The 22402-nt window shown below is 33.8% G+C and overlaps 1 protein-coding gene across 3 annotated transcripts in view; it reads right to left on the bottom strand.

The window, feature by feature from the left end:
- Positions 1–22402, bottom strand: part of FBXW7 (F-box and WD repeat domain containing 7) — a 214009-nt gene that overhangs the window by 18653 nt on the left and 172954 nt on the right. For 2 of the 3 annotated variants that reach the window (XM_034959270.3, XM_014344754.6), the window contains 2 exons: positions 9781–9863; positions 6660–6801 (listed from right to left, as the gene is read on the bottom strand). In XM_034959270.3, the coding sequence (XP_034815161.1) occupies positions 6660–6801; positions 9781–9863 (225 nt within the window). Of the gene's footprint in view, positions 1–6659; positions 6802–9780; positions 9864–12206; positions 12636–22402 lie in introns of those variants that run through there. The other variant, XM_003815890.3, reaches the window with a different exon arrangement.

Below are 22402 nucleotides of genomic sequence, written 5' to 3' on the forward strand. Positions count from 1 at the left end.
GTTATCTTATTAAAAAGTATACCACTGATAGGCCCGGTGCAGTGGCTCATGCCTGTAATCCCACCACTCTGGGAGGCCAAGGCAGGCAGATCATGAGGTCAGGAGATCGAGACCATCCTGGCTAACATGGTGAAACCCCATCTCTACTAAAAATATAAAAACAATTAGCTGGGCATCATGGCGGGCGCCTGTAGTCCCGGCGACTTGGGAGGCTGATGTAGGAGAATGGCGTGAACCCGGGAGGAGCTTGCAGTGAGCCGAGATTGTACCACTGCACTCCAGCTTGGGCGACAGAGCGAAACTCCATCTCAAAAAAAAAAAAAAAAAAAAAAAAAAAAGGATACCACTGATAATGACGAGTAGCAACAGAAAATGAGACTGTTTCCACTGACCACACATATTCAACTGTCCTATCGTTTAAAATCACATCTCTTTGGTGATTCTAAACAAAGATCTGGACCATAAAAACAGCTTTCCTCTCTCCAGCCTGGAGTCCTTCCTGAACTCCAGACCTGTATTATGTTGTTGCTTTTTCAACATCTATTTTTGGATATGTAATTGAAACTTAACATGTCTATGATCTTTCTCTCCAAATCTGTACTTCCACAGTCTTCCTCATTTCAGTAAAATAAACTCTATTTTACTAGTTACTCAGGCCAAGAAGTCTTTGGTCATTCCTGAACCCTCCCTCTCTTTCACCATCGGATGCTTTTGATCCAAATGAACTCACAGCCTTAAACTTTAAAATATATCCACAATCTGACTATTACTACACTGGATTGAGCTACCAGTATGCATCACCTAGATTATTCCTGTAACTCCCTAAGTGGTCTTCCAGCTTTCTACCTTCGGCTCTTCGTTCTATTCTCCACACTGTACTCAGTGCTACTGTCAGAAAGTCTTAAACCTTCTTAAAACCTTCTAATGGCTTTCCATTTCACCCAAAGTAGAAATCAGTCCTTAGGTTGGCCTACAACACACTACTTTCCCATTACTTTCCCTTTTATTTACTCTGCTCTGCCATACACACTCTTTCTGTGCTGTAAACACTCCAGGCACACTCAGCTTCACAGCATCTTTCCTTGCTGTTCCTTGGAATATTGTTTCCCTAGATACCCACATGCCTTGCTTCCTTACTTCCTTCCCTGAGCAACCTCTCTAAAATTGCAACCAGTTCCAAACTCATCCACCTCATCCCCTTCTGACTAGAATGTAGGTTTCATGAAAAAGGGTTTTTTGTCTGTTTTATTCACTATTGCATACCACACCCAAGTAGGGCCTAGCACAGAAAAGGTGCTTAATAAATATTTACTGAATAAATAAATGAATCCCAAAAGAATCAGGAAATACTCTCTCTAGATTAATGCTATCATCTCAACTCTATCTCTAGAGAGTGTTTCTATTCTTTATATTTGATGGTATCACTAGGACTTGCTTGCTTATTCTGGCTCCAAGAGTGGTTTCAAATTTTGTATATATACAATTTAGCAGCAAGGGACATATACATTAACATGAAAACCTTGCAGCTAATGACTATCTACGTGTGTATGTGTGTGTGCGCGCGCGCATGCATGTGTATATGAAATAACAACCTACAACAACAATTAACGAAGAATAGTTGAGAGATAACTGAATTGGGGATCAGGAAATAATTTTAGGAGATACTGTCATTGTAATTAGGTTACAATTTAACCTCTTCAGGCCTTAGTTTATCTGCAAAAGCAGAGTGTTGGATAATTCTTTTAATTATTATTTTACTGCTACTTGAAAAGTGGTTGTCTCAGAAAAGAGAAAAAAAAAGTACTTCCTTTGGCCTTTCATGGTAGCCATGTTGGAACACATTGAAAGGGAGAGGAAAAACATTCCAGGTTCAGAAGCAAATTTTAATTTAAGGACAAAATTGCAAATGCAAATTTGAAAATTCCCCATGGAAGTGGTGTTTTATTTCAGGTAAATTAGGGCACAGAGGTAGTAGAGAAGAGTAGAAGGAGCACTAAACTGCAATCAAGAGCCTGGGCTTCACCAGGAAACTCACTGTAGAACAACATGGAAGTCTCTTAATGAGTCTGAGTCTCAGAGAACCCACCTACACAGTGAGAGGCTTGGTCCAGGCCAGTGGTTCCCAAATGCCGATCAAGGACAGCAAGAATTACTGAGTTCTAAAACCCGCCAGCAGATAGTCTGATTCAGTGGCTGAAGACATTTTATTTTTTAAACAAGCAACTCATCCAGTGTTGATGTAGATGACTCACAAAGCAGCATTTGGGAACCACTGGTCTGGATGATCTTTAGTGTCCCAATTAGATAGACTGTTTTATGACCTTGGGTAGTACTGCACCTGAATTTCATGTGGTAAAGAACTCACTTCTCTAGCATCTCTAGCACATGGTTATCCAGTCTGTTTGAACAGTTCCAGGATTCGAGTAACTTATTATCTCCCATTCTACTGTGGGCCAGTTCTAATTGCTAAGTTTAACTTAATGCCAAAATCTGACTCAAAGAACATAATTCAGGTTTTACTTTCTGACGAAACCAAGAATGAGTCTTTTCCTACTTTTATACAAAAGTCGCTAAAATGTTAAAAACAGACATCACATTTTCTCCTGGTCTTCTCTAGCTAAATACATGACTTTCTTCAAGTCTTTCACACAAAACAAGGTTTTTAAATCACTGTGTCCCAAATACAATTTCAAAGTAATAATAAATTCAATTTTGGCACTATCCTGTAGGTTTTAATCTTTTGTTGATTAGCAAATAAGATGTAAATAAAGTAGATTTGAGAACATGTACAATTTCTAAGTTTTCCCATGAAACCTAATTAAATCTTCCAATGGAGAAGTTTTTTCTCCATTTTTAATATCAAAACACATGTATTTTATACTTATCATTTTAAAATATTTTTAGTATAACATCTTTTCAAAGTACATAAATAGCTTAATTCCAATATGCTTTAATTAAAATAATGTAAAGCTAATGGCATCTGTGTAAGGCTAAAGTTCTTCCATATCACTTTATCTTTGATCCTCATAGCAATACTGTGAATCTAGTGTTAACGGTCCCTTTTTAGATCTGAGAAAATTTCTGAGGTCCACTAAGATTATTTCTTGACCAAGGGAAGAAACTAACATTTATTGAGTCTCCAATATATTTCCAAGTATAACTTTAAGCAGATGTACATGTTTTTTCCCCTTTGACAACTTTTTAATGTTATGTGTTTTATAGAGCGTGAAAATAAAGGCAAGACTGGTTATATATTAATGAAATTATTGTTTTTAAGAGACAATGTCAAAATTTGAACTAAGAACTTGTCCTTCTATGTCATTTGTGCTATTCTCAAGAAGCTTCTGAATACAAATTTCAATATAAGATAATGTTCATGTAATTAATGTCTTTACCTAGTCTGAAAAGTTTAAGTGAAAAACCATTTATTAGCACCTGAATGATATAAACAAGCCAAAAAAATGACCAACTCGCTTCCCTAAATTAATCTGAAGCATCAATCTGACTGCCATACAAAGTGGATCAATGGCTACTGACAATTCAAATGGTATAAACTTTCTATTTTTTTTTTGGTTTTTGTCTTTAATTTGCACTTCTATTTTCTAGTGGCATTCTGTTTCAGTCCTCTTTTATGCAAAATGGAATATCATTTGTTCATACTCAATTTATAAACAGAATACAGAGTACTTTGTCAGAATAGATGGAACTGGACCAAAGCAATGCTGTATCACTGCCTTAGGAGCAATAGCAGAACAGTAAGGGGACAAGCTCTCCCATACTGCTTATTATGCAACAGAAAAGTCATCATGAAATGCCCCCACAGTATATTTGTAGAAATCATGCCAGTTTAATTATCCCTCAACTCTCTCACATAGGTCAACTCATGATTCCCCACTTTATTATGAAATTATGTCTCTACAAGTTAGACATTAAAGCACGGTAAGCCTTTAGGCAAGTGAATCATTTCTAGTTACTCTGGGACCAGCCCTGAAAATAAAGGGCAGTGTACAACAATGAGGCCTTGGGTGTGTCAGAGACAGACATGGTACTCAAAAGATGAAGGTCCTGATCTACCTGTCCAGTTGACCTTTTGTTGCTACAGATTTCTTTGCTACAGAATATTTATCTGAAAAAAATATATATAATACTATACCTGCAGGGGTAATTCCACATGCTATTCCTGTTAACTAAGAACATGTTTTCTTCACTGCACCTACTCCTTTTACAGGACCAAAAGCTATTCTAACATTCTTTAGCTTATTGAATACAGTTTTTTGTTTTCACATTAACATTTCCAAAATTGGAATGCATCTAAAAAAACTATGTTGTCTCAGATTTGATGAAATACAGCATGCGGTAACATTTGGACATTTTATTTAAAAAGCATGAGCTAGCTAAACAAGCAAACGGTGTACAATGAACTCTCTAAAATATCCTGACTAAAATAAAGCTGAAATGCCTCTTCCTATAGATCAATACTACAGAGTCCCTTTAAAATTGAGAAATATCCTAGATAGCAAGCAAAGAATATTCAGGTATTCCAGAACGTTGGAAAAATGAGCCCTACCACAGAAAAAGTAAATCTTCCTCTGAACTACCTTCTGAAAAGAAATAAGCCTTTTCATATAAAATAAGCATTTTGGAGGTTATCTACAATGATGATAAAACTATTGCTAATAGCATAATTTTCAATCATGTTGGTATTTTCTTATAAAAATGATATGAAATCAGTGAAATCATGTGATATGAAATCAGAATGATATATGCTGTTCACACTACATGCATGTGTTAGCATGGCAACACACAACCATATTCCTACCTCTTTGGCTTAATCAGAGATGATAAAAATCTTTAAATTATTTTTTAAGGCTATACAAGTGTCCGAGTTTTATTTTCGCCTCTTATTGACGGATAAATTTCCTTTTAAAAGAATGGGACAAAATTAAAAATTTAGAATTCTGAGGGTGTGCATAGGAAAAAATAAAAATTAATTAACATTTTACAAACCATCATGAACCAGAGGCAAAATAACTCAGGAGGAAGGGTAGGAATAATCCCTGGGGAAAAGGTAAGTTTAATCAACAAATGACTATGAAAATGAAAACTTAAAAAAATTCTTTGTAATTACAGTGGCTTATAACATTTTAATAACAATAAAATCTAACTTTCATTCCTCTAACCCAGATTCTTTAGTACCACTGACATTTTGGGCTGGATAATTCTTTGGCATGGAGATCGTCCTTTTTATTGCCTCTACTTACTAGATGCCAGCAGTGTCCTGCGCCCCATCCCCTCAGTTATAAAAATGAAAAATGTCTTGAGACACTTTTGTCTCAACCAGGGGAAAAACTAATCCCTGTTGAGAGCAAGGCTTAAATCTTTCAGTTACCAACCAAAAAAAGGTTATCCTAGTTTTGCAGAAATCACCTGAAGGGTAGAAAACAATTTTAAAAATCCATTTAAAAGCAATACTGCTCCAAGTTAGTTTTCTACCTACAGAAGAAAAAAATAGACACATTTATCTCATATTCATCTAGGTATTTAAAATATTAGGGTTTACAAAGTGAACACCTTAAAAATCTGAAAAACTAAAAGTCAAGTAAAGTATCATCTTTACCAACGATTATTGCCTTATGCATTGATTAAATACCTAACCATTCAAGCAGCCAGAGGTAGGGTAGTATATTCTTTTTACATTACTATGGAGGCTAATATCAGATATTTTTACTTTACATAATTTATATTATTTATTATTTGCAACAAATAATTGAGTAAGTACTTACTCCTTACCATGTATTTTGCTAAACACTTGATTTATATGCATTATCTTACTGGAAGAAGAGATAAATCAATGTAATATCACTATCTTAGGTTATAAAGTTCATAATATTCAGGGTTTGGTTGTAACCAATCTTCCCTGTACACATCCAAAGAATATAAATACTATTAAAATATAGTAATCAGGATTCAAGCATGGTAAGCCATATACAAGCATGGCACTGAAGAAAAGAAGCTGTATTAACTCTAGCTAGAATGGTTCTTAAATTACTCTTAAATGCCTAACTTACAAGCGATGCAGTTTAGAAAACTAGACAACCCAGAAATTCAAACAAAGGAGAAGATGAAGGAAGGTCTTATTATTTAAAAAGCAATAAAAAAATGTCAGTGCACAGTTACACAAATAAGTATTGGACTTTCTCAATTATGACACTCAAAAATTGAGTTCCCTTGTTTTTAATAGCATTTTTAAATTGAAATAAACAGCACATAACATTCACCATTTTCAAGTGTATACTTCAGTGCTTCCCAGTATGTTCACCTTGCTGTGCAACCATCGCTACTATCCAATTCCAGAACACTTCCATCACCCCAAAAGGACAATCTGTACCTACTGGCAGTTAGTCCTTCTCCTCCCCTCATTGTCAGGCAACCATTAATCTACTTTCTGTCTCTATGGATTTGCCTATTCTGGACATTTTATATAAAGAGAATCAACATGTGGCCTTTTGTGTCTGGCTTCTTTCACTTGGCAGAATGATTTCAAAGTTCATCCACAGTATACTATGTAAAAGTGTTTCCTTCTTTTTTTACGGATGAATAATCCCTTATTTTGCAGCAATTAAGTGAGGCATTTCAAGTACTATGTTTAGATATGTCACCTGAAACATTTTTAGCCATTCCTGGAGGCCTGTAGGTGGCTGGACAGATGTAATTCGGCGTCGTTGTTGCCCTTGGCCATTGGCTGCTCTGAGGTCCCCAAAAGTTGTTGGTGTTGCTGAACATGGTACAAGCCCAGTGGTACTACAAAAAAAAAAAAAAAAAAAAAAAGAGAGAAAGGATAAAAGGAAAAAAACAAAAGTGAAAGCAAAGATAGATACTTATTAATAATAGATTCTAGTACAAAGAATGATGATCTGGCATATTTCAAACATCAATTAATTACCTTTCTTCCCAGAGATCACAGGTACACAAAACCTATTTGCTATTCTTACAGTAAGTTTCCTCCCTCCTACATAACGCCTGTTATTATCCCAGAAATGCTAATTGCAACCAAATAACAGAATCTCCATGACAAAACTGCCAGTTGTTAATATATACAAATAATGTTAAAATATTTCCTTAGAACATACAAGTCCCACTTCTCCTATGACTGGTCTTCGGTGACATAAGTAAAGTTTAAATTTTCTTTATAAAAAGGGTTGTGATACTTTATTAAAGCTTTAAAAAACTCAGACATAGAAACACTATGTTCAAATGTTTTGAATTTCAAGAATCACATTATTCCTTAAGTTTGCCTCAGATGCCTTCAAAATTGTCTATAATATTTCTAATTTTTTACTGCTATTTATAAAGCTTGGTCTGAATAGTTGACAGGACTCAGTCTTGATTAGAAATACATTTATTCAAAACAGGTAACTATTAAGAACTTATATGCAAAACTAAATAAGATCATCTAAACATTTTTATACAATAATTTAAATTTTGAGATTTAACTGTCTCAAACAAACTTGAAATTCAATTCTGCCACTAGTAAAATGAGGACGACTAGATGATCTCTCTGAAACTGTCTAACTACCCTAAAAATGACCAATTAATAGCAGAAAGAATATATAACTATATTACTAACGTATTAAACTTTCCTTTCTAATTTCTGCATGTAATTAAACTAAACTCAAGGTAAATATTGGGTATCCATTTTAAAGACCTTGGAAAAAAAGCAGCAGGAAGGTCTGGTTTAACAAAATTATATTTGAAAAGAAATTCTCACTCAATTCATTGAGCTATGTTGATTAATTATTTTAAATTCAAAGAACACTTACAAATTGCATCATAATAGTTAACAATCAAACTCTGATAAATTACTAATGAAACAACTCCTCCAGCTGTTTTTTTCTATCCAGCATTATTTTGTTAAAAAATGTATCTCAGTCACCAGATTTTACAGAAAGGTCTTCTTATCTACTCCCTTTAAATCCTCTAATAGTATAAATCGAAGACAATCTTTAACATTCAGCAATTAAATCTATCTTTTCTTCTTTCAAATTCAAAGGTAAGTTCTGTTTTCTTTTTCTCCAAAATAAAATAGGATATGTTTATAACAAATTTTTGATGGAAAAATCATAGTTTTATCTTATTAGCAAATCTGTCAAAAATATCACAAAATACCAAATATATACCTTCCTAACAGAGAGTCTCCAGAAAAACATGGAAATAAATATGCTGTTTGGTCTAATTTTGCTTTAATAAAATAATATATTAACAGGCTAAAAACAAAACTTCTGCCTTTTCAGTTGCTTTGTCAATATAAAAAGTGAGCAACTAAAGACAAATTTTACTAAAATGTGTTCTGTAATAAAAATTCAGCACTCATTTATTCTAAGCTGCCTTAAAAACAAGTGAACAATGTAATACCTTTGTCCTGGTATCAGCCATATTAATAGAAGACTGATACATTTAAAAAATAGCATTAACAGTTAGTTTAACATTAAATGCAAATTTCTCATCCAAGAAATACTTTATCATGACTAGAAGGGAAAAGCACAATGAAGTGAATAGTTTCACTTGTCTCTCTATCCCTCCACACCCTCTGGTGGAAGTGCCAAAACACAGTAAAACTGTCAAAAGGCAAAGAGTAACAGGAAGGGGGACAGTTAACATAAGAAAAATCACACAGAAAAGCAGCTCCTGAATAAGAGATAGCTTTATTTTTCTCTTCTGTGTTATCTCTTCACTTTTTGAATGTAAGACTATTCCAATTATGATGATTTTCAAATTTCATAAAGCAGCATTTGAAAGAAATATTTTTTACAACTGAAATAAAAACAAGCTATTTCTCTGTAAGAGGCACAATCTGCAACAATGTTCAATAAAAAAATTACATCTGAGCAATGTTAATTTTAGTGCATCTTATAGAATAAAAATAACTAAATTGACATATTTTGAGAGAAAGGAAGAAATGTCATAACCATGAAGTTCTTATGGTTTCTACTGTTAACTTTCAATCACTTATTTTAAAAACTGGCAATTATACAAAAAATTCTGTTTTAAAGACCAAAAAAAAAAGCTCTAAGATACTTCTGTCATTTAAATTTTAAAATACGACATTCCAAGTGACATTCAAAGCCACTTTTAATTGGCTGGGCAATAGACATTGTGCTTAAGTTAGCCTAATAACTGTGAGAGTGGGAAAAGTTTTATACTGATGTAAAATCCAAAAATAATGGGGACTGACGTAGAAAAAGATTACAATTATATTTCGTTGTTATGGAAACTATTCTACTGGTATAGAAAAGAAATGTATGTGTTAAAAACTTAAGACCTACCAAGCCCATAAAAGAAAATTTCCAACACATTAATTTCATGAAATAAGATTGAGTTAGTAATTGTTTTACTTCACTGCTAATAAATGTATCTTCAAATTTCCATACATAAATGTCTACCCTAGAACAGCTGTTGCTATAGTAACAAGACACAGGGGCTCATATTCATATTTTATGGTTTACTTTTTAGAATTCCTTAAAAATTGTAATTTTAAATTTTTGTTCACAAGATAATTTCTGCTTGTGTCCTACTTCAAAATGTATTAGTAACAAAACATAAACTAAGGTGGCATTCCTCTTATTTAAAATGATATAGTTCTCAATTTCCGGTAATCTCAAAATGTGTTAAACAGTCAACCGTACTAGTAACATTATTATTCTACAAGAATAAACTAAAACACTTTCAGAATCAACTCTAAAAAACTGAGAATCATGAGATAATCATTATATTTAATATTACCTTGTATATTCTGAGACTTTGCATGGTTTCTTTCCCAAAGAAAAAGAGCGGACCTCAGAACCATGGTCCAACTTTCTTTTCATCTATAAGGTAAAACAAACAAGATATGTTTTTAAAAAATCATCTAACTATCAAATCTTGAGTCAGGATGGTTAATATTTTAAATTCTTAAATTTTCATATGCCTACAATGTTAATTAAATATATAAAATAAATGTTTCATAGTTTCTTCTATTTGTTCTACTTTGTTTTACTCTGAATGGAATGGAAAGGTGAATTTTCCCCCCTAATATTTTATCCAGAAGAACAGTGTGTGATGATTTGAAAACTGATATTCATTATATATATATATTCCTTGAGATAATATATCTTTCATGTTTTCCAATTTAATAACCAACATAGGGAAAAATCTCAAGTTAATCCACACAGAAAATAATCATATTTAACGTGCCTTCCTCGTGAATCATTTTTCTTTAAAAACATGTTTTTAATAAAGATAAAATTCAAAATTGTAAAATCAGAAATAATTATGAAAGTAACAAACTCAATTTTAAACACTCATACCATTATAAGAGGGTAAAGAGCAGTATAAATAATCTTGAATAGTGATAAGGCATAAAGCAATTAATATGGGCAATAAGGACAGTTTTAAAAAGTAAATCAATAATAAGAGAAATCTGGAGATAGTATAATAACGCTGAGGGGAAAAGTTGTCAATTGATATATATACAGAATATAGCTCTATTGACAGATACTCAGGACAAAATATTCTAATTTGAAAAGCAACAACAGAAAGGTTTTAAAAGAATCAGTTATGCCTCGCTATAAGGTGTATCCAAAATCTACATTTTAAGGTGTTTCATTATGCCATGTTATACTATAAATATATTCAGAATTGTTTCTTGTCAACATCAATATTGAAATATTCTTATGTGACTATATGTATATTTTAAAACTAGAAAATAAAATCTGGTAAGATTTGACTTTTTCCATTTCAACAACCCCTTTTTAAGATTTGTGTCCACTAATTAATCACTGTATTACTGCAAGTTATAGAAGGAAAAACACTCCAAAGTGATAGAGAGCTATCCTCATGTTTATAAGTAGGTAAAAATCCTTGCTTTGCAGCAGCCTTATTTTCCTACCTCTTGCCTTACATGGGAACATCATAACATAGCATGATACAATATAAATACTAAAGAGTAAAAATGTTTTAGAGCCACACTGAATAATAAAGACCATGTTTTTGTCATCACGAAGAGTTTTCTAAAATACCGGGATGATCTTACGACATTAGGGGCTAGAGGTGAGGGTACAACAAGCTCATCTACAATTTATACCTTAGTTCATGACATACCTACTGGAAAGAAATGGAATTGATCTGGCTGGTTTCTTCCCTTTAGAAGTTTATATACTCATTACATTCTTTTAAAGTGATTCCTCTCAGAAACCATTATTTTCTTTCTCCAAATAATTTTATTAAAAAGCAAATATAAATATAAAAGGTGAAGTATATAGGTAGCCACGTGTTTCCGTGTATATAATTTATAGATACACACATATATATATAAACATACATGCAAATGAATCCATCAGGAAGGTCAGTCAGTACAGACTATGTTAAAATCTAGTTTTTTGATAACTTCCACAAATTCTTATCTTCATAATTAGGAGAAACTTTGATATTTATTCTAATTAAGTTTGTAATACTGGCTTTCAGAACTTCCCAGGATACCTTGTAAAAAACATTGGTGCAAATACCATTTGCCACTAAAAGCAAACTTTATTTCCATCTTAGAAATCCTTCAATGAATAAACATGCCCCAAAATGTGTATCAAGGAAACCACTGAGAAAGGATTTTATTTTAAAAATATTTTATAAAGGAAAGCACCTTCTGTATGACTATAGAAGTCTTTTAAATACTGTACTGTTTACTGAAAATACTGACTTCAGAACCAAAAATTAATTCTGCAATTTTTGAGGGGTACAGAAAGTAAACATGATCTCTTTAAATATAAATCCCAAATAGTCTCATGATTCTATACTTTTAAAGAGTCAACTAATGAAAAAAGAAAAACTGTATACAAGGTATAGAAAAATTGAAGGCAAAAGGTTCACTAAAAGCCAACTAAGGATAGAGTATTTCCAGGTCAGCATTTAACAGAGCCACATTTCTAAAGTCTGAATGTATTTTTAGTGAAAAATTCTCAGATTAAAATATACATTTTATCTTAAATTTAAAGCTTTTTCCAGCTCACAGTCTTTCCGTTATTTGCTTACATTCATGATATAAAACAGAATACCAGACATCCAGCCACCCACCAAAATTAGAGGATACTGCAGCCATCTCTGATGATACAGATTTTCCTTCTCAGGCAGGCATACACACACAATCACATAGCATAGGAAGAAAACAGCTTACTTACTTTGTAAAAAATCATTTTTAATGTGCCGTAGAAACCCATATTTTCTGTATTTTTCCCCTTCAGTGATTCTGTGCCCCCGTGTGTCCGGCTGCTTGGCAGTCTCTGACAATATAAACCTTTTTCAGGTAGGTATGTCACAGATTCTAATGTGGACATGCTCAGGCACGTCAGAAAAGGAAGATTAGGGAGCAGAACCGGCAACAAAACTCCACAGTAAAGGCAAATGCAGCTCAGTATCAAACCGCTTCTCGGGACACACATACATACATGCAGCTTGACTGAGAAGAACTCGAGGGAATAATGAGAGAGAACGGAGAAGATTATTGGAGGAGACTATGCCCTGTCAAAGCCTTGACTGAACAGATTCCTCCCTCAGCAGCAGAGGGATCAGATTACATCTTCCCTTGAACACAGAATGGTGCAGTCCAGGATTCAGCAATGCAGACTGCACATCAATTATATGGTGATCCGCTCCAGGGAACCCGTAAGCACACAACGCACTGAACAGAGGGAGGATGTGGGCAGCAGAGACCGCCCCCACACGACAGCCCCCTCTCCCCTTTCAAACTTTCAAGAGGTTATTTTTGTATTTTGTAAAACCTGCATTTTTGAAGAGTTTTAAATAGCAAGGAACATTTCCACAAATAAGTCTTTTCAGAAACATTTTGAAAATAGGATATATTTTCATACGGTCCCCCTGAACTGAGGCAAAGCATGCTATTTTCACTGTCATCCTACCGTAGTCCTGGCACAGACTAATCAGATTTTTCAAGTAGCTTGGATGGTACAAAACAGGCAATCCCGAAAACAGAAATTAATATTCTCTGGGGTTGACTGACAATAAAGTAAACTGGTTTGGAGCCGACAGCATTTGCAGAAATTATGTAATCTAAGTTATATTTCAAACTGCATATTTTGGTATTGATTTAATAAAAACATTGCCTATGCTTTTCCATTTCAATCCTTTAAAACATAGTAATTTTCAGGAAAATTGCCATACACTTCATCAATTCTTACTAATCATAAGAATATCTTTGTAAGATTAACAAACTAGTACTACCTAAGTGTGTAAAGTTTGGCCAAAAGGCTATTTTATCCCCAAAAGAGCAAACACTGTGCTGGCTGGAGAGGCTTACTTTTATTTGCTAATTTAATCTGGAGTAAACAGGAGGCACTAGACTTCTATCTCCAAAATTATTTTGACAATCTATATTGCTTATCATTAAAAAGGCATTTTACATAATAAAGATGCCAAAGTTTGCCAGAAGGCAACATTTTTCCTGGAATGACTACTACACAAATCTAGATATTTCATCTTGCAACTTCCTTCACAACTAGCTTCAGGGACAATTATAAGATTCCTTGAACTAGAAAAGCCCATTATTAAGGTTCTAGTTAATTTACTCCTACCCTCCCCATTAGTGTTCTTTATTACAAGTAAATTGTGTGCCTATAGTTACCACTATTCGAAGTAAGTTTCTCCAGAAAAACAAAACAAAACAACCATTTGGACTTACTAACATTTTAATACTCTCTGCTATGGTGGTAAATGGCTTTCTTTAGTAAAATGGTTCTAAATACTGCATAAAGTAGTATCATAATTTTAAAAATAAAAATGTTTACCTTTATAACTAAGACATTATGTCAATGCAACATCTTTTACTTTTAAACATAAATGAAATTAAGATAACGTAAAATTTTATGAAGATGTACGTCTTGAGTCTTCTAGAAATTATATTCTACTGTCTACTTATCTTTAAAAAAAATCTCCTACCTGGCTCTTAAATTAATTCTTACCCTCAGGAACAATATGTATATGTACTCAGCAGAAGTTAGTTATCTAAATAATCTCACTTCGAAGGGAAGCAAAAAAACAAAAAAATCTAATTGTTAGGAATGGACCCATAAACTCTTTTGTCAGAAGTTCTGAGGACTCAAGATTTAGGAAAGGGGGAAAAAAGGTGATTTTCCTCAATGTTCTGGGCTATGAGAACACCTGAAATTTCATCCAGAATTTGTCAGTGGTAATAAGTTTTCCATAAGACACGTGTAATACTAGTGCTATAATAGTATATACTTTGGCTTCAACTGAAATCATGTCCTATTTCTAATTGAACTAACCTTTTCAAATTAAATCTACTCAGTTAAGAAGAGACCAACTTTAATGAAGTAGGGGATACTGTCTCAAAACCTAAAGAAAATATCTCTTAACTTTGTATATTCAAAGGACTGCTCCCATGGTTATATGGCTCCTACTTAGGGCTGTGAGTTACAGGAAAACCTGTTCCCTACAAATATTGTTTGTATGTGGGTACTGTCCTGTAGATCCATGTTTTATTACCAGGTTTGTATGCTTCAAACATCAAAATGATATACAAAAAAGTCTACACTGAGAAGTCTTTCTACTACCACATATCCTCCATCTACCATGGTTCCCACTTGGGAATGATTTTTATTGTTTATCCTTTAAGTGAGAAATGCGAATGTTTGTAAGTACTAATGAAGACCTTGTCTTCCCAAGTATTTAAACAATTCTCCCTAATATCTTATGATGTTAATTTGAACTGTGAAGAATCTGTCAAGCAAAACTAGTCAACTAAGCTTCTGAGTTTCAAATTAACAGAATAAAAATGATTTTCAACATTCTCTGATGTACTATCAATGAAAACTGTGATCTATTATATTACTGTCATCATAATCTTAATATGAACAAAGCAAATAAAATCACTCGCATTTCTATTTATACCACTCGGCTAAAATATAGTTTGAAACTTTATTCAGATTTAAGTTTTTAGTAATATAATATTTAAAAATTTTTATGGGTTTGTGTCTGTATTTATCTATCTTATCTCTGTGACAAGAAACATTTTAAACTTTAGATCAGTCTATTATCTATGTTAAATAAGTTTTTTTAAAGTATTTTATGCCTTACACTAAAATATTAAGTAGTAAGTTCACAGGAAAGAAGGTCAACCAAATAGCTAAGAAACCAAATAGCTAAGTTAGTCAACCAAACAGCTAAGAAAATGCTTATGTTTGTCATCTATATTTTTAGAATTACTATTTCACTATATTAAATATATTTTCATTACAATAATTTTCATGGAATTTCAGCTCGGCAATCATTTCTCCCATTCTATAAAAAATTAATTCTTGTGTTGACTGACAACCTAGAAGCATTATTGAAATTCCATTAGCAAAGGGAATGACCAAGAATAAGGTCCTGGAATAAAATCCATCTGCTAACTCAGACCCAATGCTCATCTCATCACAACTCCACTGTGCTAGGTGTAGAAGTGGAACTAGTGTGCTAGCATAGAAGTTAGAAGTAACGAGGAAAAAAAAACAACACAAATATATGATGATATGTTTGCCTCTGGGGAATGATGCCATAGAATCATTAACCCGTGAGCTCCTACCAGAGAAATGGCTCTCTCTGAACAAATAATTGGGACGACTTAAGTTTTTAGAAGGGCAAGTTGTGGTTGTGAGCAGAAAGAAAAAATAGTGTACACACAGTGAGAAAAATATACACAAATGGTCTTAAGCGAATCATGTATCTTCAGAGAAATACTTATCTTTATATATAATGTCAACATAAAGGATGTAGTTAATAGAGTACTTTACCTCACCTTGACTCTCAAGAGTTCATTATTTCCGTCTTATATATAGTTCTATTACTGCAGTTATCATAGTTCATTGTCATTATTTTTATACATCTTTCTCCCCTATCTCCTCCCTAAAGATTCACATCTTACTCAAATTTATTTCTAGGGCATCCAGAAAATGATACAAAACAAATAATTAATATTTTTGAATTGGCCATACAAGCAAATATCAGAAACCACAGCATTATTTTTCTAAAGCTTAAACATATATTACAATCAGTACTAAAAAGTTTCACTCAACTAAAAAGTTTATAATTAGTGGAAAATACTATGAATACTATTAGTTCTTTTCTTTACCTTGCTAACATTTAAAAATACACTTCCATTTTATAATAGTAGGAGAATGTGTTTATATTCCTATGTCAGTGATTTTATTATTATCATGACAACACTTTGTACTCTAGAAAGGACTAGGAAACCACCACAGTTAGCTGTCTTGCCCTGAGCACAGAATTTAGATTACAGACAGTTCAAAATTACAGACAGTTCAAAATTTCAACATCAATGAAAGGAATGCCAAGCATGTTGAGACTGAAATACTTTTTGAAATTTCACTAACTCACTGTCATTAACTTTCTGGGATGTGAGTGCTTATTAAAAGGTTTGCTTATTAAAACTGGCAAACTAATAAACCTGTTCTATTACAGATATCAACTGGAATAGTATATATGCCCAGCATTTACATTTTCACTAACACAAATAGGTGGCAGTATTGGCCAATAAGCAATTTTCCATATTTATTCATTCAGTAAGCATTTGTTTAGCACCTACTTTGTGTTGGGCACAGAATATTATATACATCAATTGAAACTCTGTTCTTTCTCCATTGGAAATACAGTCAATTAACACAAGAGCATAGTGTAACATAATATACACAAACATCTGACTGTTAGAACTCATACTGAGATTAGTTCTAAAAAATTTTTGAGAACATGTAAAATAAAACAAGATGAGCCAGCTTTAGTTCAAAACTACCATCTAAGTAAACAAATACTGTGACACTAGTGCCTTAGAAAAAAATTCCAAACACTAAACACTGTAATAGATAATCTTACTTTACTTAAACTTATTTTTTTGGGGGAAGGGGATGTTTATAATATATATAATCCAAACCTTTGTAAATCAAGCTGCAAATCAAAATGTTATAGCTGACTGCTTTTAAATAAATTTTAATATAATTACAGAAGTAGTAGTTTTTTTTTTTTTTTTTAAAGACATAGTCATACTCTGTTGCCCACGCTAGAGTGCAGTGGCGCAATCTCGGCTCATTGCAACCTCCACTTCCTGGGTTCAAGAGGTTCTCATGACTCAGCCTCCCAAGTAGCTGGGATTACAGTCGTGTGCCACCACACCCCACTAATTTTTCTATTTTTAGTAGAGATGGGGTTTCACCATGTTGGCCAGGCTAGTCTCGAACTCCTGGCCTCAAGTAATCCGCCCGCCTCAGCCTCCCAAGGTGCTGGGATTACAGGGGTAAGCCACCGTGCCTGGCCAGAAGTTTTAATTCTTGAAGTTTAAGCTATTTAAAACTCTCCTTACAAAGACACAGCCTCTGATGATTTGACACAAATCAACTGCAGTAGTAGTTCCAACAGTGTAAGTTTTTTCATTCCTTCAGATTGGGCCAAATTAGTCATCTGATGGACACATGCACAAATGTATTTATCTACAAATATATAAATATACATACATACATAATTCATACCCAATAGTGCAAGTTAAGAGTTCTATTTATGCCAGCCACAGAATAAAATAATATGGGGGTTTTATTCGTTCCTCTAAAATTTATATTGTTACAGAGCTGTCAGACTAATATTAAGTCAACATCCTCTACTTTTTCACAGACAGCCGGCATCAGTGCAATAATTTGACAACAAAGTTAGCAAGTCACCCTGGAGTTTACTGATTTATCCAGAAAGCAATGAATCTTTCATGCTTAAAATCCAAAATAAACTACCAATAAGCATTTGGAATTCATAAGTTTCCTCTCAAAATTTTATTGTGAATTTCTTATAGTAATACCTTCAGTAAAGTAAGACAGATATCATGGAAAAAAAGTATAAAATGTAAGTTTGACTTCAAGAAAAATGAAACCACAAATATGACCCAGGAAAGAATTTAACATGGAGAAAGAATGAAATCAAATTTCCCTCAATATAAGGCCTAAACCCTATTCACTCTTCTGCTTTCTTTACACAAATCCATATTTATTGCTGCTGTTTGTGATTTTCAAATATATTTGCCTGACTTGAGAAGAATTTCCCATAGGTGTGATATATTAATCTTGTATTCATTTCAAGAACTGTTTAAAATTCTGGGATTAATTTCCTAAATTAGTGATTAGTCATGATAAAAAAGTTTTGAGAAGAGAGCTAAAGACTAAAAAAAAAAAACTAAATCAGCAAAAAACATTAACAGCAGGAAGCCACAGAGTGATTTTGGATGTCATCTAATTCCTCTTTGTTTGTGGAATGAACACAAGCAATGGAACCAGAAAAACCTGGATTTAAGCGCAAGTTCTGCCATTACCAGAGTGTAATGTTAGGTGGTTACTTGACCTTTACGAGTTTGTTTTCTCTTTTTATAAAACAGTAATGATATACACCTACCTTACCACCTAAACTACAGAGTCACTGTGAGGACACAGAAAATGCCTAGCACATAACAGATACCCTAGAAATGGTAGCTGTATTTAACAGGTGAGAAAAGTAGGTACAGAATTAAGTGTCTTGCTCATGCTTAAATAGCTAGCTATATTTAGAACCTTGGTCTCTGGTCCCAAGATCAATAATTCTTACTGATTTCCATTAGATATGTGGTAGCTCAAGTTAAGCTAAAACACGAGACATTGTTAAAGAAGAAAAAAGTGTTATATTTTGCAAAAAGTATGTATGTAAATTACAAGTAAATCTTGATTATTCAGTTTATTGAATCATTATTTTAGGTCCATATTAACTATGCTTCTACTACATCTGGGAAATCTGAGGCAAAGGCCTGGTGATGGGGGAAAGGTGACAGAAACTGAGAAAATTTTAGGTTAAAAAAACAATCAATTGAGAAATAAGTCACCTCCTATGTCCCAATATCTGTGAAATGCTACCAAGGGCAAACAAAAACATTGCAATTATCTTCCTCCCACAAGATACTTAAAATCCAGGTGACAAGATAAGAAATGAGGCTGGGTGTGGTGGCTCACACCCATAATCCCAGAGCTTTGGGAGGCCGAGGCAGGAGGATCATTTGAGGCTACGAGTTCAAGACCAGCCTGGGCAATATAGCAAGACCCCATTTCTATAAATAATGAAAAAAAAAATTACCTGGGCATGGTAGTGCGCACCTGTAGCCCTAGCTACTTGAGAGGCTGGGGCAGGAGGATCGTTTGAGGTTGCAGTTAGCTATGATCACAGCACTCTACTCCAGCCTGGGTGATAAGGCAAGACTCTGTCTCAAAAACAAACAAACAAAAACTACCAAAAACAAAACAAAACAAAACAAAACAACAACAAAAACCACGAAGACAGGTGAGGCAGGAGAATCACTTGAACCCGGAATGCAGAGGTTGCAGTGAGCTGAGATCGTGCCGTTGCACTCCAGTCTGGGCAAAAAGAGCAAAACTCAGTCTCAAAAAACAAAAAAACCCCACAAAGACAAGAAACAAATAGAAAGCAATACTGGACTATATATCAATTGCCAAATTGGGTGCAGTGAGTCAGAAAATGGAGAAGTTATTTTAATAGTCTGAGAGTTCATAAATGACATGGTCTTGCTTCTGTGTTTAAAAAACAGAAGTTTGATAAGTGTTGAGAGGGAAGAAGGAAATTACCACCTGTGGACCTGAGATGTAAATGGAAATATGACTATTATTAACTTGCAGGATTAACAGCATCTATTAGACTTCTAGTCACTGGTCTTACAAGGTTCATTAGGGGATAACCCATGTGATAACAATTATTTCTCCTAATTGAAACATTTAATACTAGAGTTAAAATGTTATTTAACATATTGTTAAATTTCTTCAAAATACCTCCTGTCATGACTCATCATTCCATCTTAGGGCATTATGTGTCTTTCTGTACTAGGAGAACTTTACTGTGTGGGTGTGAAGACTGTTGACTTTTTATTTTAGTTACAAACACTGACAAACAAGGGGACTTTCTGTTTGAACAGGCATTCACACTAGAAATCATACATACAAGCAAGTTGTACTCCTGAATACACGGCGTAGGGAAATGGTGTAGAAAACATTCATTGAAATTGTATATTCCCAGAAAAAGTTAATGAAAAAACAATCCGAAAAGTTACTTGGGGCAACAGGTGAGTACACAATTCATCGATTCTTGCCAACATGTGACTGAAAGAACCTGTCCTATTCAAAAAGGTATAGCTCACTAAGAAAATTTTCATCTTGTTCTACCCCAGCCCTTTCTCCCCACACCTCTACTGTCTGGCCCCCAGACTCAAAGCCTCTTTTCTAAAGAACAGACTTCACTATAGAGCATTTTGAAGTCTCAGAAACCGTTCATCAGGTACAGAGCTAGGTGACTATAGAAGGGTGACTGTAAAACTAGAAGGTATGTGAGATTCGGTAACACAATATAAGGTACGGTCCTTTTGAAAAAAAAAGCATATATTTTATGTGTGTGCGCACTGTGTATGCATAGAGAAAAGCCTAGAAAAATATATTAAAATATATTAAATATATATACATATAAAAAATATATTAAAATGCCAGCCAACATTTGGCTGGCAGATACAGAAAGTCCAGATTCATACTTACTGCACTTTTTAAAATATAGGCATCTCTTCTCATCAAGCATCTTACTAATTTTCCAGAAGAATTCAAAATGACAAGGCATAACTTGAACCAATCTTTTAAAACTCTAGTTATGAATCAAAGTCTGTGAATTCAAACTGATTTCACTAATTCAAAAATATTTATTGAGTACCTATTTTGTTTTGGTGCTAGGCCAGTGAGAAACAAAAATAACACTGGGTTCTTGCTCTAGAAAGTGTGCCTCATGGTGATCTTTAATCAATTCTTTGTTTTTATGTAGCTTGCTTGTTCTTTAAGTATTCAAGTGTTTGACATAGCTGTCAAGTGAGTAGGGAAGAACATAGTAATCAGGCCCCCACTACATTTTAAAAAGAGGATTCTATTCATTTTTAAAACGTTAATTTAAATTTTAAAGTAGTTCCTATATACATATATATACTTTAACAAATTACATTATTTGCTTTAAAAAAAAATCAAGAATTCTATGACTAGCAAATACTTACATGATTCCCTACCTGTTTAGGAGATTCCAAAAGACTCTGAAGGTCAATAAATATTTTCAAGACAACTTAACTTGAAAAGGTATCTAAATGTATATTTGTCTTTTATGTGCAGTGAACTGTAAGACTGATAGTTAGAAGCACTTTGCTATCTTCTCAACATTCTCATAGAAATATTTTATTTACAGATTCACTTTCTTAAAATTTATTTTAGCACATGATTTAAAAAATATTTACCTGTAAACACTTGAGACCTCCAAATGTTTGAAAACTAACTTTTGCCAGGCATGGTGGCTCACACCTGTAATCCCAGCATTTTGGGAGACCAAGGCGGGTAGATCACTTGAGGTCGAGACCAGCCTGGCCAAGAGTGAAACCCCGACTCTACTAAAAATACAAAAATTAGCTGGGTATGGTGGTGTGCACCTGTAATCCCAGCTACTTGGGAGGCTAAGGCAGGAGAATTGCTTGAACTCGGGAGGTGGAGGGTGCAGTGAGCCGAGATTGCAACACTGCACTCCAGGCCTGGGAGACAGAGTTAGACTCCATCTCAAAAAAAAAAAAAAAAGAACAGAACAGAACAGAAAAAAGAAAAGAAAAAAGAAAGCTTATCACATTTAATACATGATCCTAAAAACTCCTTTATGTGGAATGAATATCATAAGTTTCCCACCAGTTGCATGAAGGCATGGTATGGAATGATGGAATGATGACTACTAAACAAATATGAATTATAACTAAAATTAAGAACTGCTCCTGATATGAACAAGTGCATATAGCTGTGGTCTGTTACGAACTGCTACATGGTAAATTGGACCACTTTTTAAAGCTGAATCTTAGATTTCTTAAAATCTAAGTTTATGAGTCAATGTATGTTCATAATTATACAATATGAAAAAATCCTATGAGGAATAGTCTAAATCTACCCAAAAGAATATCAATTCAAAGCTAGCAAAAGGATGCTGAACTTTAGTGTAATCTTAAAATTCCAGTATTTTTTAGTTCATGAGATGATAAAGAAGACACACACATATTCCTTTCTTCATTTTAAACCTTTCCTTTAAAGTTATTCCAACAACAGACAACACAGCATATTAAAAAAGAACTTAGGGCCGGGCGCATGGGCTCATGCCTGTAATCCCAGCACTTTGGGAGGCTGAGGCAGGTGGATCACAAGGTCAGGAGTTCAAGATCAAGTTCACCAGGCCACCACCTGGCCAAGATGGTGAAACCCCGTCTCCACTGAAAATATAA

The sequence above is a fragment of the Pan paniscus genome, chromosome 3, assembly GCF_029289425.2.
Source record: "Pan paniscus chromosome 3, NHGRI_mPanPan1-v2.0_pri, whole genome shotgun sequence".
Classification (NCBI taxonomy): Eukaryota; Metazoa; Chordata; class Mammalia; order Primates; family Hominidae; genus Pan; species Pan paniscus.